The sequence below is a fragment of the Heterocephalus glaber genome, unplaced genomic scaffold, assembly GCF_053883595.1.
Source record: "Heterocephalus glaber isolate CG9 unplaced genomic scaffold, H.glaber_assembly_v1.0 deba00001463, whole genome shotgun sequence".
Lineage (NCBI taxonomy): Eukaryota > Metazoa > Chordata > Mammalia > Rodentia > Bathyergidae > Heterocephalus > Heterocephalus glaber.
In genome coordinates, this window is record NW_028258310.1 from 14,317,411 (window position 1) to 14,342,330 (window position 24,920).

General features: G+C 40.5%; 1 protein-coding gene and 1 long non-coding RNA gene across 11 annotated transcripts in view; one reads left to right on the top strand and one right to left on the bottom strand.

The window, feature by feature from the left end:
* Sh3rf2 (SH3 domain containing ring finger 2) overlaps positions 1-24,920 on the bottom strand; it is a 220,453-nt gene that overhangs the window by 114,498 nt on the left and 81,035 nt on the right. For 5 of the 10 annotated variants that reach the window (XM_021266111.2, XM_021266108.2, XM_021266109.2 and 2 more), the window contains exons 1-2: positions 3,773-3,973; positions 2,120-2,602 (exon numbers count right to left, since the gene is read on the bottom strand). In XM_021266111.2, coding sequence (XP_021121770.2) covers positions 2,120-2,497 — 378 coding nt within the window. In that variant the 5' untranslated portion in view covers positions 2,498-2,602; positions 3,773-3,973. 10 annotated transcript variants of the gene reach the window in all.
* LOC106010186 (uncharacterized) lies at positions 2,628-11,841 on the top strand. The gene is made up of 3 exons (XR_015438786.1): positions 2,628-3,434; positions 4,961-5,009; positions 9,763-11,841. It is a non-coding gene; the product is annotated as an uncharacterized LOC106010186 (long non-coding RNA).

The window sequence follows — 24,920 nt, forward strand, 5'->3', positions numbered from 1 at the left end:
ATTCTCAGTTCTCGTAGGTGAGGCTGTTTTCACATTTACAGGAAAGATAGTTGCACTTTTAGCAGTAGAAACAGGGTGCAGAATGGTGCCATATTTGTATCCAAAGATGGATTTGTTCATATTCCCATTGAGAGAGGCAAAGGGAAGAGGTAAGCCCTTCAAGAAAGGATAGCTCAGGAAATGAAGGAACTAGGGGTGGTGGGGCGAGGCAGCCAGCTCCACTCTTCTGCAGAAGTCTTTACTAAGCCAGGCCCTGCCTGAAAGCAGGGTCCCTTAGAAGGCTGGTTCCATGTTTCAGCCTCATGACAGGCCTTGGTTCAGAACAGTTTGGAGGATGAAAATGGACGTATCACTGGCACCTTAGTGCGATGTTACAAGTCCCTGTAGAAGAGGTCTAAGGATACCCAGTATTTTAATGGCTTTCTCTTATGTATGAGCCACTCTCATCTCAATCTCTATACCAGGAGGGGCCTTTAAATCCTCTATGGCTGAAAAACTTGCTACCTTTTCTTAATAAAACAGGCACAGCAAAAAAGATAAAAACCCAAGAAAAGTATGCAAAGCTGATAAAAGGCTCACCTCCTCCCTCTGTCTGGGAACATTTGCTTGGTGACTAATGATATTCTCCTGAAAGGCAAGTCAGATTTTGCTAGGAGGAGTTGTTGAGTCTTAGGAATTCAAGGGGAATTTACTGACCCAGAGTCAGAGCCCTTTTCTCCATAAACAAGGCATGTTTGAGAAAAGCTTGCTCCCCACCCCCACTCTGCCTGGGCAGGCCTGTGGATTTCTGATTGATGGCTAGGACAGAACTAATGGAGAGTTGTAACATGGAGTTTCGAGCCCTTTTCTGGAATGCATTCACACACACAAGCACAACAGCAATAATAAAAAAAAATCTGCAGTGAAGAAATCACACAACATCTCACTTCTTCCCACTCTCATTTTTAAATGTTTACACACATCCCTACCATGTGGGTGTCTTAAAGGTGCAGTGAACCCAAGGAAAGCTGAACTTTTAGAGGGAAAAGTTCAGAAACTTGTGCTGGATGTTCCTCACAAGCATCTTCCTGTCTGAGGAAGGCGTCTTGTGCAAAGCCACCCACTGCTCGTCTTTGGAGCAGAGTTGTGGGACCCTTATGCTAGTATGGAAGCTCTGTCTAGGCAAGACTTGAAAGAATGCAGCTTTGATTTTTCTAGGTTCCCCAACAGTACAAGCCGTAGCTTTCCGTGTCTACTTTGGTGCCCAGTCTCCTGGGCTGATGGCGCATATAGTCCTGCTGGACCCCCAGGGATCACATCTTTCCCTTGAGATGGGGCCTTGAGATCCGTTCCACATCCACTTCACCACCAGCTCAGACCAAGTCCCCAGGGTGTGCTTGCAAGGCCAGACAGAGGTTTCACAATCCCCAAACACAAAAGGCATGACTAGTGATCACCTGTACAAGTTTACCAGGTCTGTTTGTGTTCTAATTGCAGCCCCCATGTGCATTTTATTTATCTTGTAAAGTGAGATGCATGTGCAGGGCTCCTATACGAATGTGTCCTATTTCATGGACTGGCCTTTGCTATCAATCAGTTCACCCACAGAGACGCTTGCCTCCCACTGGATCTCGGGAGTTGAGTATCCTGATAGCTTCGAGCAGATTATGAATGAATACTGCTATAATAATGCTTTATGACTAGGGATAAAAAGAGTGGAGTAGAATTCAAACAATCCTGGACATTTGGAAACTTCTTGGAGATCTGAAAAACAACCAGCAGTTGAATTTATTTTCTTTCTTTACCTAATACCCCAGGCGTTTCTGGCACACTGGTTTGGCTTCAGAGCAGCACAAGTCAAAGACCAAAATCCTAATCTAAAAGTCTTTCTTTGTTCTACCACTTCTGGACAAGAAGAAAGGAGAACCTAAGAAGCTTTAGAAGTTTTGAGGAAAACTCTCAGACATATTACATAGGCTCAGGATTCCACTGAATTTCACTAGAGTGATTATTGCTCCCAGAAACTTACCTCTGGGGAATCATTGGTGGCTCTCTAAATGTAACTAAAAGGAGATTATCTCTAGCTCCCAGTGCACACACACGAAGTGAACATGATTTTAACAAGTAAGCTCTTTCTTACCCCATCCATGTGGATTCTGATATTGGGCACCAGCCGGAAAGGGTTGGCCTGCAGACTTCTGGGGCTGGTCCTGCTCTTCCTGCTGTTCTTCGAGGTCAGCATGCCTGGCCTACGGAAGGAGCCCCCTCTCCAGGACCTCTGTCCAGAGCGCATGCTCTCCAGGAGACGCACCAGCAGCAGGTTGGCTGGCAGCGCCTCGATGCTGCAAAACACCAGGGTCCTGCATTCAGGGCACCTTAGCTCCTTGTGGGCCTTGAAAATCTTCTGAAGACATGGTTTGCAGAAAGTGTGCTGGCAAGGGAGGACTCTGGCTGTGACATCAAGCTTTTCGAAGCATACAGGGCACTCCAGAAGATCAAGTAAGGTCAAATCATCCATTTTATTTTAAAGCTCCAGTCCCGACCTGGAGGAGTGGGTTCCACATTGTAGGGGCAGTTGAGCCCAGGGCCTGAGCTGGTCTCTTGAGAGAGTCAGAATTCCTGCCTGTTTGAAGAAGAAAGGAAGGAAAATGTGACTGCTCTGAGAGGTGTATCCCACCTACACTGAAGCAGTATCTCATAAGGCAGTTTGCAAGTACTTTTTTCCAGAACCCAAGTTTCAAATGACTCATTCTGATTCAGTGCTAGCAGGTATAAGCCTCCACTTGAGCCTGCTGCAAGGATCAGAGGGAACATTCAGCACAGCCACAGACAACTCACTGCCTCTGCCTGGATGGCGAGAGCAGGGGGACAAAACTGCCCTGTCGAAGTGGCTACACTCTCCTCTCTATCAGCTGGGGCTGGAAGGAGTCCTTTTTACCCCTGCCTGGGAAAAGGTCTCAGATAGTCACTCTTAATTCTCAAATCAAAGCCCATTCAGAACGTCATTTCTGTGACACTACCTAGCTTTCTTCCTTCCTTCCCTAGATATGTTTGCTTACTATCTGAATAACAGGCAGTTGAGTTTAAATAAGTTTATCTGAACCACATGCAGATGTGGAATTATGCGGTCTGCAATATGTCTTCCTCTACTACTTTGTTATAGCAATATACTAGAAAAACTCCTACTAGAAATCTGTTTTCAAAAATTGTTTTGCCTTAATTACAGGCCAGGGTACTTGGAAGCTTTGGAAGTCAGTCAGTCAGTCAATCTCTCTCTCTCTCTCTTTTTCCCTCCCTCTGATTAACTTAGCCTCAGAGACAATCTTCCTCCTACGAGGTAAAGTCGTGCAGCCTGTTTAGTTGCTTTGACAGTTGCTCTCAGTTTCAACTGAAGCTGATAGGAATTCTGGGTTGTGGTCACAATCTGTAAAAACCAAGCTGAAGCAACACGTAAGGTAGGGTGTGTGTGTGTGTGTGTGTGTGTGTGTGTGTGTGTGTGTGTGTGGGCGGTCTACAATCAATCCTTGTTTTAGAAAGTTTCTTTTTGAGTGTCTGAAGCCCATTCTCCATTTAGAAAAGTCTTCTGGGAAGAAGTCAGCTGGCCCTCACGAAAGCCAAGGCTTGGGTGACCGATGCAGCCAGGCACTCCTGCAGGCAGGAGAGCCAGTCTCTACTTACTCCACAGTAAGCAGAGAAGACACGACACACGAGGAGGAGATGGCGCCTCGCCTTCCTAAGAGTCCTCTCCAGAGACGTCAGCGCCAGCAAGCTGGGGAGGTGCGGGGCCACTAACCTTGTGCCTGTAACCTCTGCCGAGCTCAGCTCGGCTGGGTCGTCGGATCGGCAGGAGTGCACTCCTCCAGCTGCCTTCCTTTTCCTGAGTGCTGCCTCGGCCAGCCACTGCCTTCAAAACTTTAACAACCTCGCAGTCCTACCTAATCCCTTTAAGGGATCGCCTTACCCCGCCCTGTTAACGCCTTCGCTGCCGCTGCTGCCTGCTAGCCGCTCTCTTCAGAGTTTGCTCTCTGCTGCTGCATGTTCCCGTGTGTCACCGAGTCAGTTCCCGGGAAAAGATTGTCAGAGGCAACGTATGCAGTCAGCCCCTAAGTCTAAGGATTTACAAAGGTTATATTTCTGTCTTCTCCATTTTTCTCTTATCTAAAGTTGAAGCCTGCCCAGTTATAACATGCCAAAGTGATTGTGTTTATTTTAAACGTTTTTAAGGATAAGCCAGCCACTTAGGAAATGCTGCTCCTTAAGACTATAGTCAGTCCCTGAATTTAGAAATGAGAATTGTGGTGATCTTTGGGCTCAATCTCTTTGGAAAATAAAGACTACTGCATATATACATACACTTGAAAAATCAAAGCACAGAAATTTTTTTTTTTTAAAGAGGAAAAGTAATGGTCCCAGCTCTCCTCTTGTCCAGCACCCACTTTAGTTATTTCAGATCCCCAAATGACACCTCATACTTCCATTTTGTATTTACCAAGAATACATCTCATATACAATTACAAAGGTATCCAGTTGAGTAAGTAAATAATAGTATTACCCAACATCAGGATAACCCTTATCTGTGTCAAGCATTGTTTTAAATTCCTCCCCTGTATTAACCTGCTTAACCCTTTTAGCAGCCCAAGGGTGCACTCTACCTTCACTGTACAGAAGAAAGGGAGACCCACAGGGTAAATAACTCATCCTAGCAGACAGAGCTAGCAGAAAGCAGGAGGTCTGTGCTCTCAACTACTGTGTCATTAGAGTGACATAACTTTTAAGATGAGAAGAGATGGTTCAAGATCTCATTTTTTCTTTTTTTTTTTTTTGAGACAAGGTCTCATTATATAACCCAGACTGGCCTCAACCTCTTGCTTCAGCCTCCTGAGTGCTGGCCTGTGCCATGACATCCAGCCTAAACCTCACCTAGGATAGCAAGAAGTCAAAAGATAATGACCTAGATTGACCAATCAACTTCTCTTTGCAGATGAGTGTTCTATGCCCAGAGAGATCAAGAGATTCTTTGAAGTTGCCTGGTGAGTTACAGACAGAACTGAAACTATAACTGGATATTCTTTTTAAAAAATACATTTTCTGTTCCAACATAAGGATAATAATTCTTTAGTATGTGGACAGCACTTAGAGCTTTGTGGGAAAATCTTCAGAGGGAACCTGAAAATACTGATGTTTTTAAAAAAGTTCTTCCATGTTAGTTTTGAAAAATTAAACATGCATGAAGCTCAAAAAGGAAAACTTTCAGAAGAAGAAGATGAAGTTATCTGTCTTCTGAGCACTGAATCCTAGTTTTGTGCACATTATCTCAGAAACCACTTTTAACTCTTTTAATCTCCCCTTTGAGCTTCTCAGTCTGCCTTCCTATCTCCTTCAGGTAATTTCCACGATTCTGTGACCATAAGGAAGTCACTGGTGGTCTGAGACTCTTTACTGTCTCCTTACTCTGCTTTTCTCTTAAAGGTAAACCTGCGTCTCCTCTGTGAGGTGCTCTGAAGTTCCCCTACCATCTAGAAAGGGCCACTCCAGGGCTAGAACTTCTCCTGCAGGGACTGGCAACATGCTCCTTTCTTCCCTTGCTTGCCCCCCCCCCCCCCCGATACTCATTTTTTTATTGGTTATGTAGATTAATGGGCTTCATTGTGGCAGAATTGTACATACACATAACATACTTTGCCTTGCCCTGCCTGTTTTGTTTTGGGGGGGAGGGTTGGTACGTATAATATATTTTGCTCCTATCTACCCCCTATTGCCTGTCCCTGCTTGTTTTCAAATATTTATTATCTTCCTAACACACCCACTTATGCACCTACATGCTTGCACTAATCTCAAAGACAGTAATCTCAAATACACTAATCTTAAAGACAGTAACATTTATAGAGCACTTGCTGCATGCCACAGACAAGTGCTAAGAATTTAAACAAATTATCTCAGGGTTACAAAGCTTATGATATGAACACAGGTTGGTCTAAATCAACGACCTGTGTTCCTTACCATGTTTGCTTCTCACATTATAAAGTCATGTATGTACCATAAGTACAACTGTATACACTTTACTGTAAACATTAACATACTTTTATACACAGGTCCATCACATGCAAACCGGCCGATTCTAGAACCAACCCAAGACAAAACCCAGAAGTCAAGAAAAGGAGTGTGGGCTCCTCTTCCTTTCATGTCCTATCATCTATCCAGTCTTATGGCTCCTTCATGTCCATGCATGGGCAGTGGTTTCAAAAAGCTTCAATCCTTCCTATCCCTGAGAAATCACAATCAAACCAGCTCAGTCCCAGCAGGCAAGATAGATCCACTGGATTACTCTTTTCCAGAATGCTTGGCAATTGGGAATCAAACCAATGAGTTGTGATGTTGGGATTTAAGGCACTAGTGGAAGAGGGGGTCTTTTAGCACCTCTCAAATCATACTTGTAGGTGGTCTAACACCACCCACATATGAGGTTAGTCTTGGGGAAACATTTTCTTTTGAAGCTTTAGACGAAGAGGGAGAGTTTCAAAGAGGATTTCATTTCACCTTACTTAAATGCTATGTTGGCACAGAAGTACAGCTAGTCCATAAAAACAGACAGAAAGGTGAACTCTGCATACTTTGCTAGACTCCAGGCCCCTCGACTTCACTGATCCCCTTAACACTCTTGTTTACATTTGGAAAGTTAGGCAGCAATTACAGGCTGAGCTTTAAATCCTTGTGCAATATTTATGAGTTTCTGCTGCTTGTGTTTATATATTAATTTAGTTTTATTTAATTTTGTGGTACTGGGGATTGAACCCAAGGTCTTTGCACTGAGCTACATCCCCAGCCTTTTTCATTTTTTGAGACAGGATCTTGTTAAGTTGCTCAGGCTGGATTCAAATTTGAAATCCTCTTGCCTCAGCCTCCCAAAGTACTGGGATTACAGGTATGTGCCACTATGCCTTGTTTACATCTCAATCTATTTTTAAAAAAATCAGCAAATCTGATTTTATTCTTCCCCTGTTCTAAACACTTCAATAGTTTCTATTGACCATAGGATAAAATTCAAATCCTTTTCCTGACCTTCTTGACCCTTTATGATCTGGCTTATCCAAACACACATCTTCCCTTTACTTCCTGCACTCCAGATCACTGGCTTTCCCCTTTTCACTCTTAGGAAAGTTTAAGTTTTCTGCTGTAGGGTATTTGTTCATGGTCTTCTTTCTTCCTCCTTCCTCTCTTCTTTTCCTCTTGCTCATTCTGCTATTTTCACCTCCCTCTTTGCAGATTTGAGCTTAAATATCGTTCTCAGGGACATCATCCTTGATTTTCATGAGTAGAATGCTTGTCATCCTACCCTTCTCCTTCATAACAGTTATCATACTTGTGACTCAGTATTTGTCATTTAATGATTTATTTAATACCCAGCTCTCTCACCTAGATTATAAGAGAGCATGGCACTTATGTGTCTTGTTATTGTTCTATTCTCATATCTTATGAGTGGTCTATAGTTCATGCTTAGTAAGTGCCTATAGAATGAGCTTATGAATGGAAGATGGAATAAACCTGTGTTTGAGCAGATGTACATCAAACTGTTAAGAATGGTTTCATTTCAGACATGTCTGTGGTACCACTTTGAATGTTCTCAGTCCCACCTCAATCTAAGAAGTTTTACACATTCGGGTAGATGCCACCTGGCAGTGTGTTTCCTTAAACCTCCTCAAGCCATACATCTCTTGCCTCCTGCTCCAGCTTCTCTGATATTGACACCTGGGGTAAAGCTTGGGAACTTCCTCACCACTTGCAGTTGTATTATCCAGAAGTATGGATCATGATCTGATTGATGGGCAGTGTATGGATCCATGCTGGCCATGAAATTTTTTTTGAGACAGGGTTTCATTATGTAGTTCAGGCTGGCCTTGAACTCACTATGAACCCCAGGCTGGCCTTGAATTTGCCTCAGCCTCCCAAATGCTGGGATAACAGGTATGAGACACCATGCTCAGCTGGCTGGTCATGAAATTGTGTAAGCTGTTCAGAATGTCCTGTGAAATGAGCACCATTCATCCATTGGGTGACAGACACAATAATTCAACCTTTTATCAGTTCTTCCTCATTCTTTTGCTCTCCTGTCCTTAACTACTCTTCCCTAAGAAATTAACTTCAAAGAAGCTAACCTTTTTCTTAGACTAAGAGAGTGCTTTTGAATTTAAAATTAAATCACAAGAGTGCAGGTAATTTTTGTTGCTCAGATCTACTATTTATTGGAATTGAGGTGTGCTATTTTAGAATTATGCTCTTTTCATTTGGTCTTAGCCCTTTGATACTCTTGGGGATCTCTGCCATAAAGCCAATCATTGATAAGCCTATCCTAAATCCCTCAAAGAAGTTCAGGTGTTTGGAAATCTAAAGCATTAGAGGCTCAGGGTCATGAAGCTACTCTTAAGCTCTAACACCTTGGTTTGTACTTCTTTGTTCTCTTCTCTCAGTACCTAGTATAAATTTGGATATATATTTTAAATATTTACATAGAGCGATGCTCTCTGTTTCCATGGTATTGAATTTGTCCCTGTAATACTGGGAAACTTTTGGGAATATTTGAGGAGATGAATAATAGGAGGAAGGTGGGCATCTTTCCAACAGTGGAATTGTGAAGGAAGGCAGAATGGCCGAGTTTGGGTGGCAATTAGACATCCTGTCTTTCTTTAAAGGATATGGGCCTGGAATGAAGTTAACTGTGAGATTGCCTCTGGAATTGGGGATCTGTGGAGGCGAGGAGGTCCTTTAGGGTATTCCTATGCAATCACTAGATCCACAGTAAAGTGATCCAAACTAAAGAGTCATTATGAATCCTTTAGAGCGGAATTATTGTCCGTAAGTTTCATGAGAAACAGTTTGAATCAGCAGTCCAGAGCATGGCTTTGGAATCCAGTAGACCTGATGTGAATTGCAGCTTTGCTGGTTACTAGATAGATCACTTCAGCAAATTACCCTATTCCTATTTTCCTCGGATCCTTCAAGTATAAAAGGAGGTTTATAATAGGATCTCATTAGATTTTTCTTAGAAGTTAATTGAGACAATACATGCAATAAGTGTTTAATAACTGTAGAACTCCTCTTTCTTCATTTTTGTAAACAGATCTCATAAAAAACAAAAAGCCAGAGGGTTCCCACTCAATCTCAAACAATAACATTCTAGTACATGGGTTAGTCAGTACAGTGTACTTCATTGACCAAAATGCACAAACAGTGCTTGCTTCAGCAGCACATATACAAAATGCACAAACACGATGAATCTCTAACCTTTAGTCCTTTGCATCCCCCTTGTATGCCTTTTGGTTTTTTTTTTTTTTTTTTGGTACCAGGGATCGAACTTGGGTCCTTGCGCTTGCAAGGCAGGAGGTGGAACCACTGAGCTAAATCCCCAGCCCCATGTATGCCTTTTGAATACAAAAGTCATACACTTTTAAAAAAATCAAATCACTTTTTTAATTGAAATAATTTGTTTTAAAGGGAAACTAAAAATATACTTCTGTAAATGGGGAACCACTTTCATTTGCTGCAATTTGAGGGTGAGAATAAATACACATTTAATTAAAGCTATAAATTGCCATTGAATTGCAGTTAAATTCTATTGCCTGCTTAGATTTAAACTTGAGACCTGAGCAATTAAAAAAATTAGCAAGTGTTGGAGAAGCATTAAGGACTAGCTTGAAACTGAGGTTTTCTTCACCATATGATCTGATGAGTGGAGGAAAAAGAAAAACTTTCTAACTGTGAGACTCAGAGTTATTCATTTTCTTTTAGGTTCCCCAGGTTTTGGAAATGCTGGTGTATCATAAAGGAACTCTGATGACTGTAAAGAAACAAGAGGACAGAAGCCTACCCATTTTCCGTATTCACAGTGGCTTACCATCTTTGTATCTAGTGAGAGTCTTACTTTCATTTCTTCTTCTTGATTTTCAATAAAAGAGAGTAGCCTATGGAGTATCTTTGCTTTCTTTCCTCCACAGAAGATTAGAAGGCAGTTTTAAAGGCAGCTTTGTGAGCGAAGAAAGTAGGAAAGTGGTTAAGGATGCATTTTACCACTCTGTTAACACTGGAAAATAATTCATCTAGTAAAAATCTGAGTAAAATCTGTAGTGTAGTTGATTGTATTATGTTCATGTCAGTTTCCTCTTTTATTTGTTTATTTTTATTAACATATTTTAGTTATTTGAGATGTTATTATTGGGAAAAGGTGGTTGAAGAGGATCAAGGGACTTCTCTGTACCATTCTTAGAACATCTTCTGCATCTATAATTATTTATAAGTAAAAAATTCAGTACATAGCCAATGTTATATCAATATGTCTCTTAATCCTAAAATACCACTTCTAAAAATTTATACTAATGTAATAGATATGTACCCAAGTATGTTTGTCATAGTATTACTTTTTAGGTAGCTAAAAGTTAAAAACAGCCTGAATATGCAATAATAGGAAAATGCCGAAATATATACAATCTGGGAATACTACACAATGATCAAAAACAACAGGGAAATGTATATTTAATAATATGAAGGACATTCATGATTAAGTTAACATAGAACTTGCAAGTTGGTCCAGTTTATTTAAGATAACACACAGGTAGGGCCGGGGATTTAGCTTAGTGGTTTTGCTGCCTGCTGCGCAAGCGCAAGGACCTGAGTTCAATCCCCGGTACCAAAAAAACTCAACCCCCCCCCCCCAAAACAAGATAACACACAGGTGTATAATATTGGCACTAGAAGAAGGTAGGGCAAAACATTAGCAATGGTTGTTTCTGGGTGCTAGTTATTGGTTGGCATTTATTTTTTCATTTTGCTTATGTGCTTTTGTGATTTTTCTACAATGAACATGTATTGCTAGTGTAAGACTTTTTTAAAAGATAAAAGTACCTTAAATCATTATAGATTTGCTAAAACACATACAGCAGAGAGAGTTAAATCCTATAGTCCTAATAATCAATGTATTACACTCAATAAAATAGCCATTAAAAATAAATATCAAAGATCCAAAACTGCTGTAAGTAAATGTTAATCCATAACAGACACTGTGCCTTACAAAAGAAAAGGGCTGTGATTAGTCATTTCGTTACTAATTGGTCTTCCTTCTCTTTCTTTACTGCTTCCTTTCTGATGAAATTGGTAGATATTTTGATTCCAAACCACAAACAGGATGCAACCTTAATTCTTATTAAACACAGAGCATGTCTGTGCAAAAACTGACAATTTTTCTAGGCTATTGGGTAACCACAATCTTGTACTTTAGATCACACAAGTGAAAAAATTGCAAAACTCAGTAATTCCCCAAATGCTTTGATTATTCCTAGGTGTCTTTCTTCAGAGTCAGGTCTTCTAGAACAATATGAAATACATGAGAAGTAAATGTTTTCTTTTTTTAAGAATTGGATTTATTTTTCCACAAATGAATGTAAATAACATTTATCCAATCAAGTAGATATCTTTGTAAGAGCCTATGCAAAAGCTGGTTATATATTAATTTATGATATTATATGTTATTTCCTTCATGTCTTCATATTTCCTTCATTCCCTCCATTGTAAGTTTTCTTCTCTTTCACACATCTCTGTCCTATGGTGTGAGATCCATTTGTGTATTGATCATTTGTGACTGACACAAGTAAGTGCTTAATAAATATTTGATGAATGATGAGGATGACTCATCTGTGTTTGGAATTCACAACTGAATTCCTGAGGCAAAAGCTTAGGACTTGGAATCTGGAGACATTTTGGACACTCAGCTCTGGCACTCACAACTATATGACCTTGTGTGTGCAATAGCTCTGAGCCTCATACATAAAAATGTGATCAGTAGTATGTACCTCTCAGGCTTGTTACAAGGAGTGAATTTCCTACTATGTGTTGGCAACACTTAGAACAATATCCTCGTATATAGAAGGTGTTCCAAAGATATTAGTTTACAATATCTTCATTTTTCTTTTTCTCATTTTCTGATCTTGTTTGTTAAGACCAGAAGCTCTGGCTCAGATGGCCTGTGCTATCTTGTTAATAGGAATGTGACATAGAGCAAGCCACTTACACACTCAGTACTTGGTTTTCTCATCTGAGAAAAAGGGGATGGTAATAATAGCACTCATCTCCTAGGATTATTGTGAACATACACTGAAGAGATGCTTATAAAATCCTTCAAAGAGAGTGACACAGAGTAAGCACTCAGTCAAGTTTAGCCATTATCCCTTTGCCAGGCCTCTTATTATCTACCATGTTGCATCTAAAGTACACTTTAAAACTGAGCTCAACTCCTGGTTTCTTGTCCTGAAGCAGTTACTCATTCTGATTTGGCCATTTGATGACTGTAACCCACAAAGTAGCTCCCTAGAGGCTGATGTGGTCTTGGGCAGCACGTTGTAGAACTTTAAGAGGGGTGGGTGGTTATTATGCTAGAATAGATAATAACAATTAACATCATTTTGTGCCAGATTCTGTGAAAAGAACATAACCTTATTATTACCCCCATCTTACAGAAGAGGAAACAGATCCTTAGAGAGTTTATGTTTTCTTTTTTTATTTTTGGTACCGGGGATCGAATTCGGGTCCTTGCGCTTGCACAGCAGGTGTCGAAACCACTGAGCTAAATTCCTGGCCCGAGAGCTTATGTTTTGCTTTAGCTAGTGCACAAGGCACCAAGGATTTAGTCCCAGGAAGTTTGTGCCCTTAACTTTCATGTCATCCATTTGCTGCATTCATGATATTTTTAAAAGAGGCCATCTAAATCTATCTTATTGCAATTTTGATCCTAAACTTTTATTTTTAATTTAATTCATTAAAGTTCAAACCTTGGGAACATAATCATCCTCTCACAGTAGCATCATGTTAATTTACAAGCAGCAGAAAGGGAAATAAACCAGAAACAGGAAGTGGCAGAATATAGAAGGAAGTTCTTTCTGAGAGAAAATAATGAAAAAATGCCAACAAATTAAATAAAGAATCATGAATACATTTAAACAAAAATTCTTTTGGTTTTCAATAACAAATGAAAATTCCTATAGAGATAACTGGAATTATCTCATTTTGTTTTGATGCCTAATTTATGACTGTGAATTAACTTTTCTACTAGAATTCTAAAATATATTTGCCTTGCTTGGTCTGGCTCTTCCATGTAACTCTCCAACTTCTATCATTCCTTGTCCCTACTTGGAGCTAATCGTGGTTTAGATTCTAAACCTTCGGCCTTTTGGGCTTGTCTATTAAAATTTTCAGTGTTTACAGGCCCATTTCTCCGGTGTCATGGGGAAAGGGAGGCAGGTCCTTTCCCCTGCAGGGAAGAAGGGTGTGCGGTTCACCACCAGGCTGGACTCTGGACTCCCCGGTCCTGCTGTTTGTCTCATGAATGTGGGCGTGTGTTGTGTCCCCAGGTGCTGTGGACTGGGCCACGAGCATGTCTGTCTCCAGGTACTGCAGGCTTCTCGCACCCTTCCACAGGGTCCTGCTGCCTGCACTGTGGGTGTTTGCCTTTCCACATGTCCCTGGACTTTGGTTTAACAGTGAGATCAGTGGAAGAAACGTTGGGGTATCCATTCCACAGGGTGTACAAATATCAATCGAAGCATTGGGTAGGACAGCATGAATACATATAATTTTGGTCAATTAAAATAAATACATTTTTAAGAAAGGTGAAATATTGAAACTAAACTCTGTAGTTTTGGTTCTTATGGATCATGGAGATATATCCCTCATAACAAATCCTAGCATTTCCTTAACTGAGGAAATAGGCTCTTTGTCATTGTTGTGCTATGGATGGAACCCATGGCCTTGTACATGGTAGGCAGGTGCTCTCCCCCTGAGCCATATCTCTAGCCCCTGGAATATTTGTTCACACTGATACTTTTTAGTGGTATTTGCTTTATTCAGTTTTACACACACACACACACACACACACACACACACCGGATTTATTTAAATGGACATTCTGATTTAACTAAAACTATAGGAGAATATAACGTTGCTTCAGCAGAACCTGCTTTTGTGGAACACTCTTTTCCACATTGACCCTGCAGATGATGAGATGTTGATTGGAAGATCCGAGGTTCCTGCTGAAAAGGATCTGTACTTTCCCTGTGCCACACGAGAGTCACAGTGTAATGTTTGTTGTGTGGACGCAGGTTTGTGCAGGGACATGGGGGGGCGTGGTGGAGAGAAGAGGGGCTTTGGCCCTGGACTGTGACACATCTGAGACTAGAACCCACACTTCAGGGGTGAACGGAGATGGGAGCACCCCAATCTGCGCCTCAGCTGGCTGTTGGTTGGGTTAGGGTTAGGGCTAGGGTTAGGTGTGTCTTTCTGAGCACTGGACTGTGAAAAGCTTTGGCCCAAACCAGCTCACATCCTGCATACACAGTAAAAGTTTGAAAAATTAAGATTAAAAGTGACTATGCTTCAAAAAAATTGTTTTTCAGTGTGCATTCTCTTTTCTTTAGTAATTCTACATCTAGAAGTCCAGTCAAGAGAAATGCTCACAAAGACAATATGCGAACTATTCACTGTTAAATTGTTTATAGTTGAAAATAAATAGAGCTAACATAAATATAGATCAGGAAAGGATTGGTTACATACACCATAACGTAATCATACAAGGGAATACTATCTATGGGTACAGCTGTCTAAATAGACATGGAAATAACAGAAAAGGGAAGGCTGTAGGCAGTGTTCATTACCCTCAGGACATTATAGAATTTTTTTATAAGGATACATATCAGTGATTGCAAATTTCAGTGCATATAGGGGCCAAACTGGCTTGATTTGTGGTCCAGGAAGGAACTATGACAACCTAGTGAGAAGGCCTCGTGTTAAGCAACTGGTACCAGTCAGCTGAAGCTAATCACTGCCCTTTAGATTTTCTGTGAAAAGGCAGGAACCATAGTATTTTTCATGCTGGGTTGTGACCTGTTTACTTAGCATTCACCTCCAAAACTAGGAGCTCCATGAAGGTATATCAGTTATGGGGAAACTTGATTTTTATTTCATGGCAACTAATAAAAATATTCAAGTAATATGCTGTATGCAGTCATTTGTGGGTTAGCACTGTCTTGCAGGCTAATTGCATCATATCAGCCTCTACAGTATTCTTAACATTGGCTATCTTTGGAGAATCATATGATGGGCCAATATCAGGGAATAGTCTTCCTCTGCTTATTAGATAGATATATTGCTTTAGGTTTGAGTTTTCCGCGATGCATCTATTTTTTAATTTTTAAAATTTTAATGTAATATATGTAGATATTATTAAAAATATAAAAACACTTTTCTCACTTCTGTAAAAAACAAAATAATTAGAAGATAACAATAGTTAATACACTGTGTACCATAATCTTAAAAGAAAGGCCTAAATGTTACTCAGAGTACAAGTCATAGACAAAAAGGACTCTCTCACAAAAGAGAAACAAACAATAGCACGAAACTTTCTTTCCAATGACTAAGAGAAACTAATAGTATAAATGAAATGAATTTGCATATATATTGAAATATTTTTGAAATAATGGAATAGAGAATTTGGGGAATTATTTGAACTTCTCCCTACTTCTTTTATTTTGCTATTTATTTATATGTGTATATATTTTGAATTTCTCATATAAGACAAACTATATACTTAAGATCCCCCACAAATACATAGAACATACTTACACTGAACCAAACTGAATTTCCAGATAATTCCAGGCTGAAACTAGTTCCGGGAGTTTGGCCTAGCTTTGGTTTTCTTACCAATATCAAGTGTCTGGTGGATACTGCCACAGCTGGGCTCATCTAAACATTGAAAGTAGGCTCAACTAGGTAGTGCTTCCGACAAAGGTTTCTGTATCTTTGACATCTTTATAGCCATGTTGGACCATAGCAGTCCCCGGGGCAGGGGTGTGTGTGTGTGTGTGTGTGTGTGTGTGTGTGTGTGTGTGTGTGTAAGCAACTTTGTTTTGCAGTATAGGGGATTGAACTCAGGACCTTGTGCTTGTGAGGCAGGAGCGGTGCCACTGAGGTAAATCCCTGGCCCCTAGAAGCAACTTTTTAAGGAGTATTAGGAGAGAACAATCACATCTTTCATTTCCTTGGTGTATCCAGGGTCTGCATTAAAAATGAATACAAGGCAATCTTTTTGTTCCTGGGGATCAAACTCAGGACCTTGCGCTTGTGAGATAGGCAGCGGAACCACTGAGCTAAATCCCTGGTTCCAAGGCATTCTTCATTCTTTAATTCATTCTCTTCTTCATTCAACCAAGACACTATGTGTATTTACTATGTGCCTGGCCCTGTGCTGGGCCCTGATGAGGTGCCTTCATGAACCTCCTAGTTTTGGAAGTGACACAGAAGTAAACACTTTCATGAACCCACTGAAAAGAAGTGTGTGAGGGTCAGCACATGGTGCCATGGGAGTGCCACTAGAGGTCAGGGAAGATTAAGCTAAAGAGAAGGCAATGGGGCTGAGTTTGGAGGGAGAGTAGGCATTATGTTGGTAAAGAAACAAAGAGGGTGTCTCAGGCAGAGATCTCAACACTTCCAAAGACATGGAGAATGCGCGGCCCTGGAGAGTGACCGTCCAGGAACTGGCTGTGCACTGCCTAATCAGGGCAGAAGACATGCAGCAAGTGTGTCAGACTTTGGGACTGCAGTGTGATTGGCCACCTGATCACAAAGTGCTTAGCAAAGCTGGCCGGGATGCCTGGGCTCCCTCCTAAAAACAAATGAGAGCCAATTATGAGTTGTAAACTGGGAAGTGACAGAGATTGCCTTTAGATTTAGGGGCTACTTATATATGCACGTCAACAATATTTTCATTCAGAATTTTCACCTTATGTCTCTTTACATCTATGAATCAAGGAGTAAAAATATCATGACTTTAGGTGAAAATTATTAGCAAATTACTTAAAGAATAAAATCTACGCGAAGACGCCTAATCAGCCCGCTGCAGACAGGCAGGTCTGTGCACACCCTGCCGAGGTCCTGAGTCACGCGGAAGACACCGAATCACCCAACTGCAGACAGGCAGCCACCTGATTCCACATTACCGAGGCGCAGAGGACACCAGACCACCAGACCAAGGTACTGAGTCCCACTGTTCCCGGCCCAGAGGTAGGGGCTTCTGAGCCATTGTCCCACTGCTCCTGGTCCAGAGGAAGGGGCTTCCGGTCACCATCCCTCCCGCTGCTCCCAGCCCAGGGGAAAGGGCTTTTGGGCCACCTTCTGTCCCGCTGCTCCTGGCCCACAGGAAGGGGTTTCCCGGCCACGATCCCTCCCTCTGCTCCCAGCCCACAGGAAAGGGCTTTTGGGTCACCATCCCTACCGCTGCTCCCGGCCCCTGGCCCACCTCACCCAGCTCAGAGGAGGTAATACGCGCAGGCGCTAACAGCCCCCCGCCCCAGTCGAAATGCGAAAACACATAAATAAGTCCCCAAACCAGACTTCCAGACCACCTACAGCAACCCCAGAGGGAAATGAGATGGAACACTCTGATACTCAACCACCTGGACCCACTGAACTGGCAACAAAAGGGGATCTGGAAAAAATGAAATCAGAAATAATTTCTCAGATAACAGGAGAAATTGTGCCCTTAGTGCAAGACATGATTAATAAATCTAGAGAGGAGCTCAGGAACATGATGGAATCCCAACATAAGAAACAAATGGAATCCATAAAACAGATGCAAATAGATTTCCAGGACATGACAAACTCCACTGAAAGTCTACACAGCAGAATGAGCCAGTGTGAGGACAGAATTTCAGATACAGAAGATAAGATTGCAGTTAGTGACCAGGAAAAGAAAAATTGCTTCAAAATTATAAGGGAACATGAGAAATCAATCCAGCAGCTCCTAGATGATGCCAAAAAGAATAACATAAGACTGATTGGAGTCAATGAAGAAATAGGAGAGAGTGCAGATGACATAAAAAATCTCTTCACAGAAATAATCGCAGAAAACTTCCCAAGCAGGGGAAAAGAACTTGACATACAGATAAGTGAGGCATATAGGACTCCAAATAGACTTGATCAAAAAAAATCTAAACATAGGCATATAATTGTTAAGATTCCAGAAACTCAACAGAAGAACAAAGTTCTCCAAGCAGTCAGAGAAAAGAAACAAATCACATACAAAGGAAAGCCCATCAGAATCACAGCAGACTTCTCAGCACAAACCATCAAGGCAAGAAGAGCTTGGAGTGACATATTATCAGCCCTAAAAGAAAACAGCCTCCAACCCAGATTGATGGACCCTGAAAAACTATCTTTCAAACTTGATGGAGAAATAAGATACTTTCATGACAAAGAGCACCTTAGGAACTTCATGAATACCAAACCAGCACTCCAAAGAATTTTACACAATAGCCTAGGAACAGACATTGAGGATCACAACCCCAGGAAGCAAAGCAGAATGAACCCATCTGGCATGACAAGAAATTAAATGTAAAGGGGGAGAACCCAACAGAAAGAAAAAGTCACGGCAATGACAAGTCAATATGTGTCAGTTATAACCATCAATGTTAATGGTCTCAATTCACCAATCAAAAGAAATAGACTGGCAGAATGGGTCAAGAAGCAAAATCCAACACTATGCTGCATACAAGGAACACATTTAATTCAAAAGGAAACTCATAGACTGGAAGTTAAAGGGTGGAAAACAATACTGCATGCTACAGGAACCCGAAAAAAAGCAGGAGTAGCTATCCTCTTGGCAGATCCAGTAGATTTCAAACCAACACTGATTAAGAGAGATGAAGAAGGACATTAAATGCTTTTAAAGGGAACAATCCAAGAGGAAGAGATGGCAATCATAAATATCTATGCACCAAACACTACTGCACCCAACTATATAAAACAAATACTAATGGACATGAAAAGCCATATATGCACTAATACAATTGTAGTGGGGGACCTCAACACCCCACTGTCACAAATAGATAGATCAACTAGATGAAAAATAAGTAATGAAATACTAGAACTCAATCGAACTCTTGAACAAATGAACTTAACAGATGTTTACAGAGTGTTCCACCCCACAAAATCAGAATACACATTCTTCTCAGCTGCACATGGCTCATTCTCAAAAATAGACCACATACTAACACATAGAACATGTTTAAGTAAGTGCAAAGGAATTGAAATGATCCCCTGTATATTATCAGACCGTAGTGCGATGAAATTGGACATCCATAGCAAAAGAAACTCAAAAAATTTCATAAGCACGTGGAAATTGAACAACACACTTCTGAATAACCAATGGGTCACAGAGGAAATTAAAGAAGAAATCAGACAGTTCCCTCAATTAAATGACAACGACAATACAACATATCAGATTCTATGGGACACAATGAAAGCAGTCTTACGAGGGAAATTCATAGCAGTAAATATGCATATTAGGAAAACAGAACGAGCCCAATTAAACAACCTGATGCTGAACCTCAAGCTTCTAGAAAAAGAAGAGCAAGACAACCCCAAAGCTCATACAAGGGAAGAAATTATAAAGATCAGAGGAGAAATCAATGCAATGGAGACTAAGAGAACGATACAAAAAATCAATGAAGCCAAGAGTTGGTTCTTTGAAAGAATCAACAAAATTGATAAACCTTTAGTCAACCTTGTCAGAAAAAGGAAAGAAAAGGCCCAAATCCATGCAATTAGGAATGAAAAGGGTGAAACTACAACAGACCCAGCTGAAATCCAGATGATCATCAATACCTACTTCCAGAACCTATAGGCCAAAAGATGGACAATACAGAAGAAATGGACAGATTCCTAGATACATATGAATTACCAAAGTTGAATGAAGAAGACCTAAAAATTCTGAACAACCCAATATCAACCAATGAAATTGAAAACATAATTAAAAACTTATCAACTAAGAAAAGCCCAGGCCCTGATGGCTTCACTGCTGAATTCTACAAGACATTTAGAGAGGAGCTGCTGCCACTACTGTTTAAACTCTTCAGTGAAATTGAAAGGGAAGCAATACTCCCAAATTCATTCCTGGAAGCAAGCATCACCTTGATCCCCAAAGCAGAGAAAGACCCAACTGAAAAAGAGAACTATAGGCCAATCTCACTAATGAACATAGATGCAAAAATCCTTCATAAGATACTGGCAAACAGAATGCAGAAGATCATCAAGAAGATCATACACCCTGATCAAGTGGGTTTCATCCCAGGGATGCAGGGATGGTTCGATATACGCAAATCAATTAATGTAATACACTATATCAATAGAACCAAGGACAAAAACCATATGATTATCTCCATAGATGCAGAAAAAGCATTTAACAAAATCCAACATGCATTTATGATAAAAACCCTACAAAAAATTGGAATAGATTGTCTCTACCTCAAACTGATAGAAGCCATCTATGAAAAACCAACAGCCAATATCATACTAAATGGTCAAAAACTGAAATCCTTCACACTAAAATCAGGAACAAGACAAGGATGTCCACTACCACCACTCTTGTTCAATATAGTTCTGGAAACATTAGCCATGGCAATTAGACAGGAGAAAGAAATAAAAGGAGTAAAGATAGGAAATGAAGGAGTCACACTGTCATTATTTGCAGATGACATGATACTCTATATAGAAGACCCCAAGAACTCCACCAAAAGTCTTCTAGACTTAATAACCAAATTCAATAAAGTATCTGGTTACAAGGTCAACACACAAAAATCAATAGCTTTCCTCTACACGAATGACAGACTCACTGAGAAAGAAATAGTGCAAATAATTCCTTTCACAATAGCATCCAAAAAACTGAAATACCTAGGAATCATCCTAACAAAAGAAATCAAAGACCTCTTCTCTGAAAACTATGGCACTCTGAAAAGAGAGATTGAAGACGATATCAGAAAATGGACAGACATCCCCTGCTCCTGGGTAGGAAGGATTAATATAGTGAAAATGGCCATACTTCCAAAACTGCTATATAGACTTAATGCAATTCCAATTGAGATCCCAGCAGCATACTTCATAGACCTCGAGAAAACTATCCAAAAATTCATTTGGAGCAAGAAGAGACCCAGAATATCAAAAGCAATTCTAGGTAACAGAGACATGGCAGGGGGTATCACAATCTCCAACCTGCAACTCTACTACAAAGCTACTGTGATAAAAACAGCATGATACTGACAAAGAAACAGGCTTGAGGACCAGTGGCACAGATTAGAAGATGCAGAGACAACGCCAGACACACTCAGCCATCTCCTCTTCGACAAAGGAGCCAAACACCCTCATTGGAGGAAAGATAGCCTCTTTAATAAATGGTGCTGGAAAATTTGGGCTTCAACTTGCCAAAGATTAAAACTACACCTGTATCTCTCACCATGCACTAAACTAAAATCAAAATGGATTAAAGATCTAAATATTAAAATAGAAACTCTGAACCAGTTGGAACAGAGGTTAGGTAGAACCCTTGAAGACATCAGTGTACCAAAAGATTTTATGAACAAAACCTCAGTTGCCCATGAACTAGCACAAACAATCAACAAATGGGATCTCTTCTTATTAAAAGGCTTCTGCACAGCAAGAGAAACCACCAGCAGTGTGAAGAGACAATCCACAATGTGGGAAAAAATCTTCAGCTGCTCTTCCTCAGACAAAGGTCTACTATCTCGAATCTATAAAGAACTTAAAAAGATCAGATCTCCCAAATTTAAAGACCCAATCCAAAAATGGGCATCTGAAATGAACAGACATTTCTCACACAAAGAAGTAGAGATAGCAAATAAATACATGAATAAATGTTCAATGTCACTGGTCATTCGAGAGATGCAAATGAAAACAACGCTGAGATTCCACTTCACTCCAGAGAGAATGGCTGCTACCATGAAATCAACCAATAACAAATGCTGGTGGGGCTATGGGGAAAGAGGAACCCTGCTCCACTGCTGGTGGGAGTGTAGACTGGTGCAAGCACTATGGAAATCAGTATGGAGATACCTCAAAGAACTAGGACTGGAAATCCCATTTGACCCCGCTATTCCACTGCTGGGGATCTTCCCCAAAGAATTAAAAGAATCATACCACAGTGATATATGTGCACCCATGTTCATAGCAGCGCAGTTCGTAATAGCTAAAACTTGGAAACAGCCCAAATGCCCATCAACTGGAGACTGGATAAAGCAAATGTGGTTTTTTAATAAAATGGAGTACTACTCAGCCATAAAAAATGAGAAATTAGAGACATTTATAGCTAAATCAATGCACATTGAGGCGATACTCTCAAGTGAAATAAATAGGACACAGATGTGTAAATACTGAATAGTTTCTCTGGTGTGAGAAACTGAAAGTGTGAATAAGGACTAAAATGTATAATAGGTCATGTGAAATAGGAAGAAAAGGGGCAAAGAGGAAGGAAGTGGGAGGGCTAAGGGAAAGGATAGAAGGGAATAGGATTAATATGAGAAAATGGAAAAATAGGAACAAAATCTTTGTAAATAGGGAGGAATGGAGGGGTTGAAGGGAGGACTGGACAAGGGTGAAAAATAAGAACCAAGAGAGACTATGTAAAGGTGCAAATTTCCAATGATGAATGTCATTATATTGTATACCTGAAATGTACCAATTATTAGAATGAATGATCGATAATGTAAAATAGGAAGAAAAGGTCCAAAGGGGTAGGGGTGGTGGGAGGCACAGGGGAAAGGAAAGAAGGGAAAGGAAAAAATGATGAGAAATGGAAAAAATGGAAATAAAGTCTTTGTAAATAGGGAAGGGTGGAGGGCATAAAGGGAGGGCTAGGAATGGGGAAAAAATAAGAACCAAGATGCATTATATAAAGGTACAATTCCCAATGAGAAATGTAATTGTGTTGTATACCTACAATGTACCAATAAAAGAATTTAATACAAAAAAAAGAATAAAATCTACAAAAGAGTAAGCTGGCAAACTGTAGTTAATATAAAAATGTATGTAAGTTTGTACCTTTCTGTGCTGCTTGACTGTAGAGACATTTCATGGCACACAAAGCCTGGAAGTCAATTAAATCATTGATTTGGAAGGTTGCTGATAAATCCCCAGCTAGTTTTGAGGGTGTGTATGTGTTCTGTGTGGAGAGCTGGCTAAAGGCATCCATTACCTTAAGATAATCCTCACTGAATATTGCTAAAGCTCCAATTGGCAACTTGTGCTAATCCTGGCATTATTACCAACTAAAGGCTTTGCTTCCACAGAAAGGTGGGTAAATATTCAGCTACTAGGAAGAGAATCAACATGTTCAATTTGGTAAGAACTTGTCTTCTCCTTACTCACAAGGAGAGAGGGGGATATGGCTGGTGGCCTTTGAGAGGGGAAGAAGAGGAGGGTGGAATAGACTGGTGACACTCTGAAAGTCCCACAGTTGCTTCAGAGGTGGATTTTCAGCCCTGAAGCAGGGTGATCTCATTTACTGCTATATATGCATTCATCCTTAGTTTCCTGTTTTTTTTTTTAATTTTTTCTTTTTTTGCCATGAGAACACGTGGATTTGCTGAATGTATAAATGTGCTCCAGGGAGGCTGTGAGGATTTTAGAGAAAGACTAAGCAAGATTCAAATTCTACTCTGCAACTTATTGAGAGCTTGGAGAACTTGCTTAGCCTCCCTGATCTGATTTAAGAATGCTTAGCTGGCATGGCCCATTGTAAGGAGTAAATGAGATGAGAATTGGTGCCTAGTGTCTCAGTCTGTTTGGGCTACTATAGCAAGTCTTCAAAACTAGGTGCCTTTTTAGCAACAGAAAATTACTCCTCACAGTTTTGAGGCCTGAGAAGTCCAAGATAAAGGTGTTGGCCAATTCAGTGTTTGGCGAGGGGTTGTTCTTTGGTTCATAGTAGGTGTGCTTTTGCTGTGTCTTGACAGGACAGAAAGGTGGCAAAGGGCTTCTCTGAGGTCTCTCTCCCCCGCTCCTCCCTCTCTGTCTCTCTCTCTCTCTCTCTCTGTACCGTGGATTGAATTCTGGACCTTGCGCTTGTGAGGCAGGCACAGTGACACTGAGCTAAATCCTGGGCCCCTCTGAGGTCTCTTTTATAAGTGCACAAATCCCATTCATGAAGCCTGTGCCCCCTAACTTAACCACCTCGAAAAGGCTCCATCTCTTGATAGCTTCACCTCAGGGACTGAAATTTAAAGAGAGAAATTCTGGGGAACACCAACATTCAACCATCGCATTTGGTGACTGGAACATAACTGATGTTCAATATATGTTTATTTTTTTCCTGACTGAAATGAATCTCCCTCTTTTTAGTTTCTTCAGGAATAGCTGCTTGTTTTCATGGCTTTTGGTTGTCTTAAGTTTTTACCAGGAGGATAAGAAAGCAGGAACTTGGGGGATAGAATGACCTGCATTCTAGTTCTGGTGTTACTACTCACTTTGGACAAGTCATGTCATATTTTTAAGACTTAGATTTATTTTCTATAAAATGAAAACAGTAATGTCCAATAGTTCCAGTAACTTTGGACTTCCTTCAAACTTAAATTTAGAAGCAGGTTTCCCAACTTTAGAATGCATCAGAATCACCTGAAGAGTTTTTTGGAATACAGATTTCTGGGCCTATCCCCAGGGTTTCTGACTCAGTGAGTCCAGATTGGGCCTGAGAATATGCATTTCTAACCAGCTTCCAGATGAAACTGATGCAGTAGTCCAGGACCATACTTTAATAGTGCCTGGAACATAGTAAACACCAGGTGGATGTGAGCTCCTATAATCTTTTATAATTTGAAACAGGAGTAGTATTATCCCCTGGCTCTAATTCTGAGGTTTTTACTTTATGTCAAAAATTGCCTGAGTTTCAATTTATGTAGAACTAATATAAACACTGAGTGTCCTAGGGGGATAGGATCCATAAGTCATTACTGCTGAGGGCAGCTAGGAGACCTACATACAGTAATATGGTGTCCAAATGACCATAATGTAGTTTTATCATCCTGATACCCTTGTGGTGTGCCTGGATTAAAGAACAAATTTCT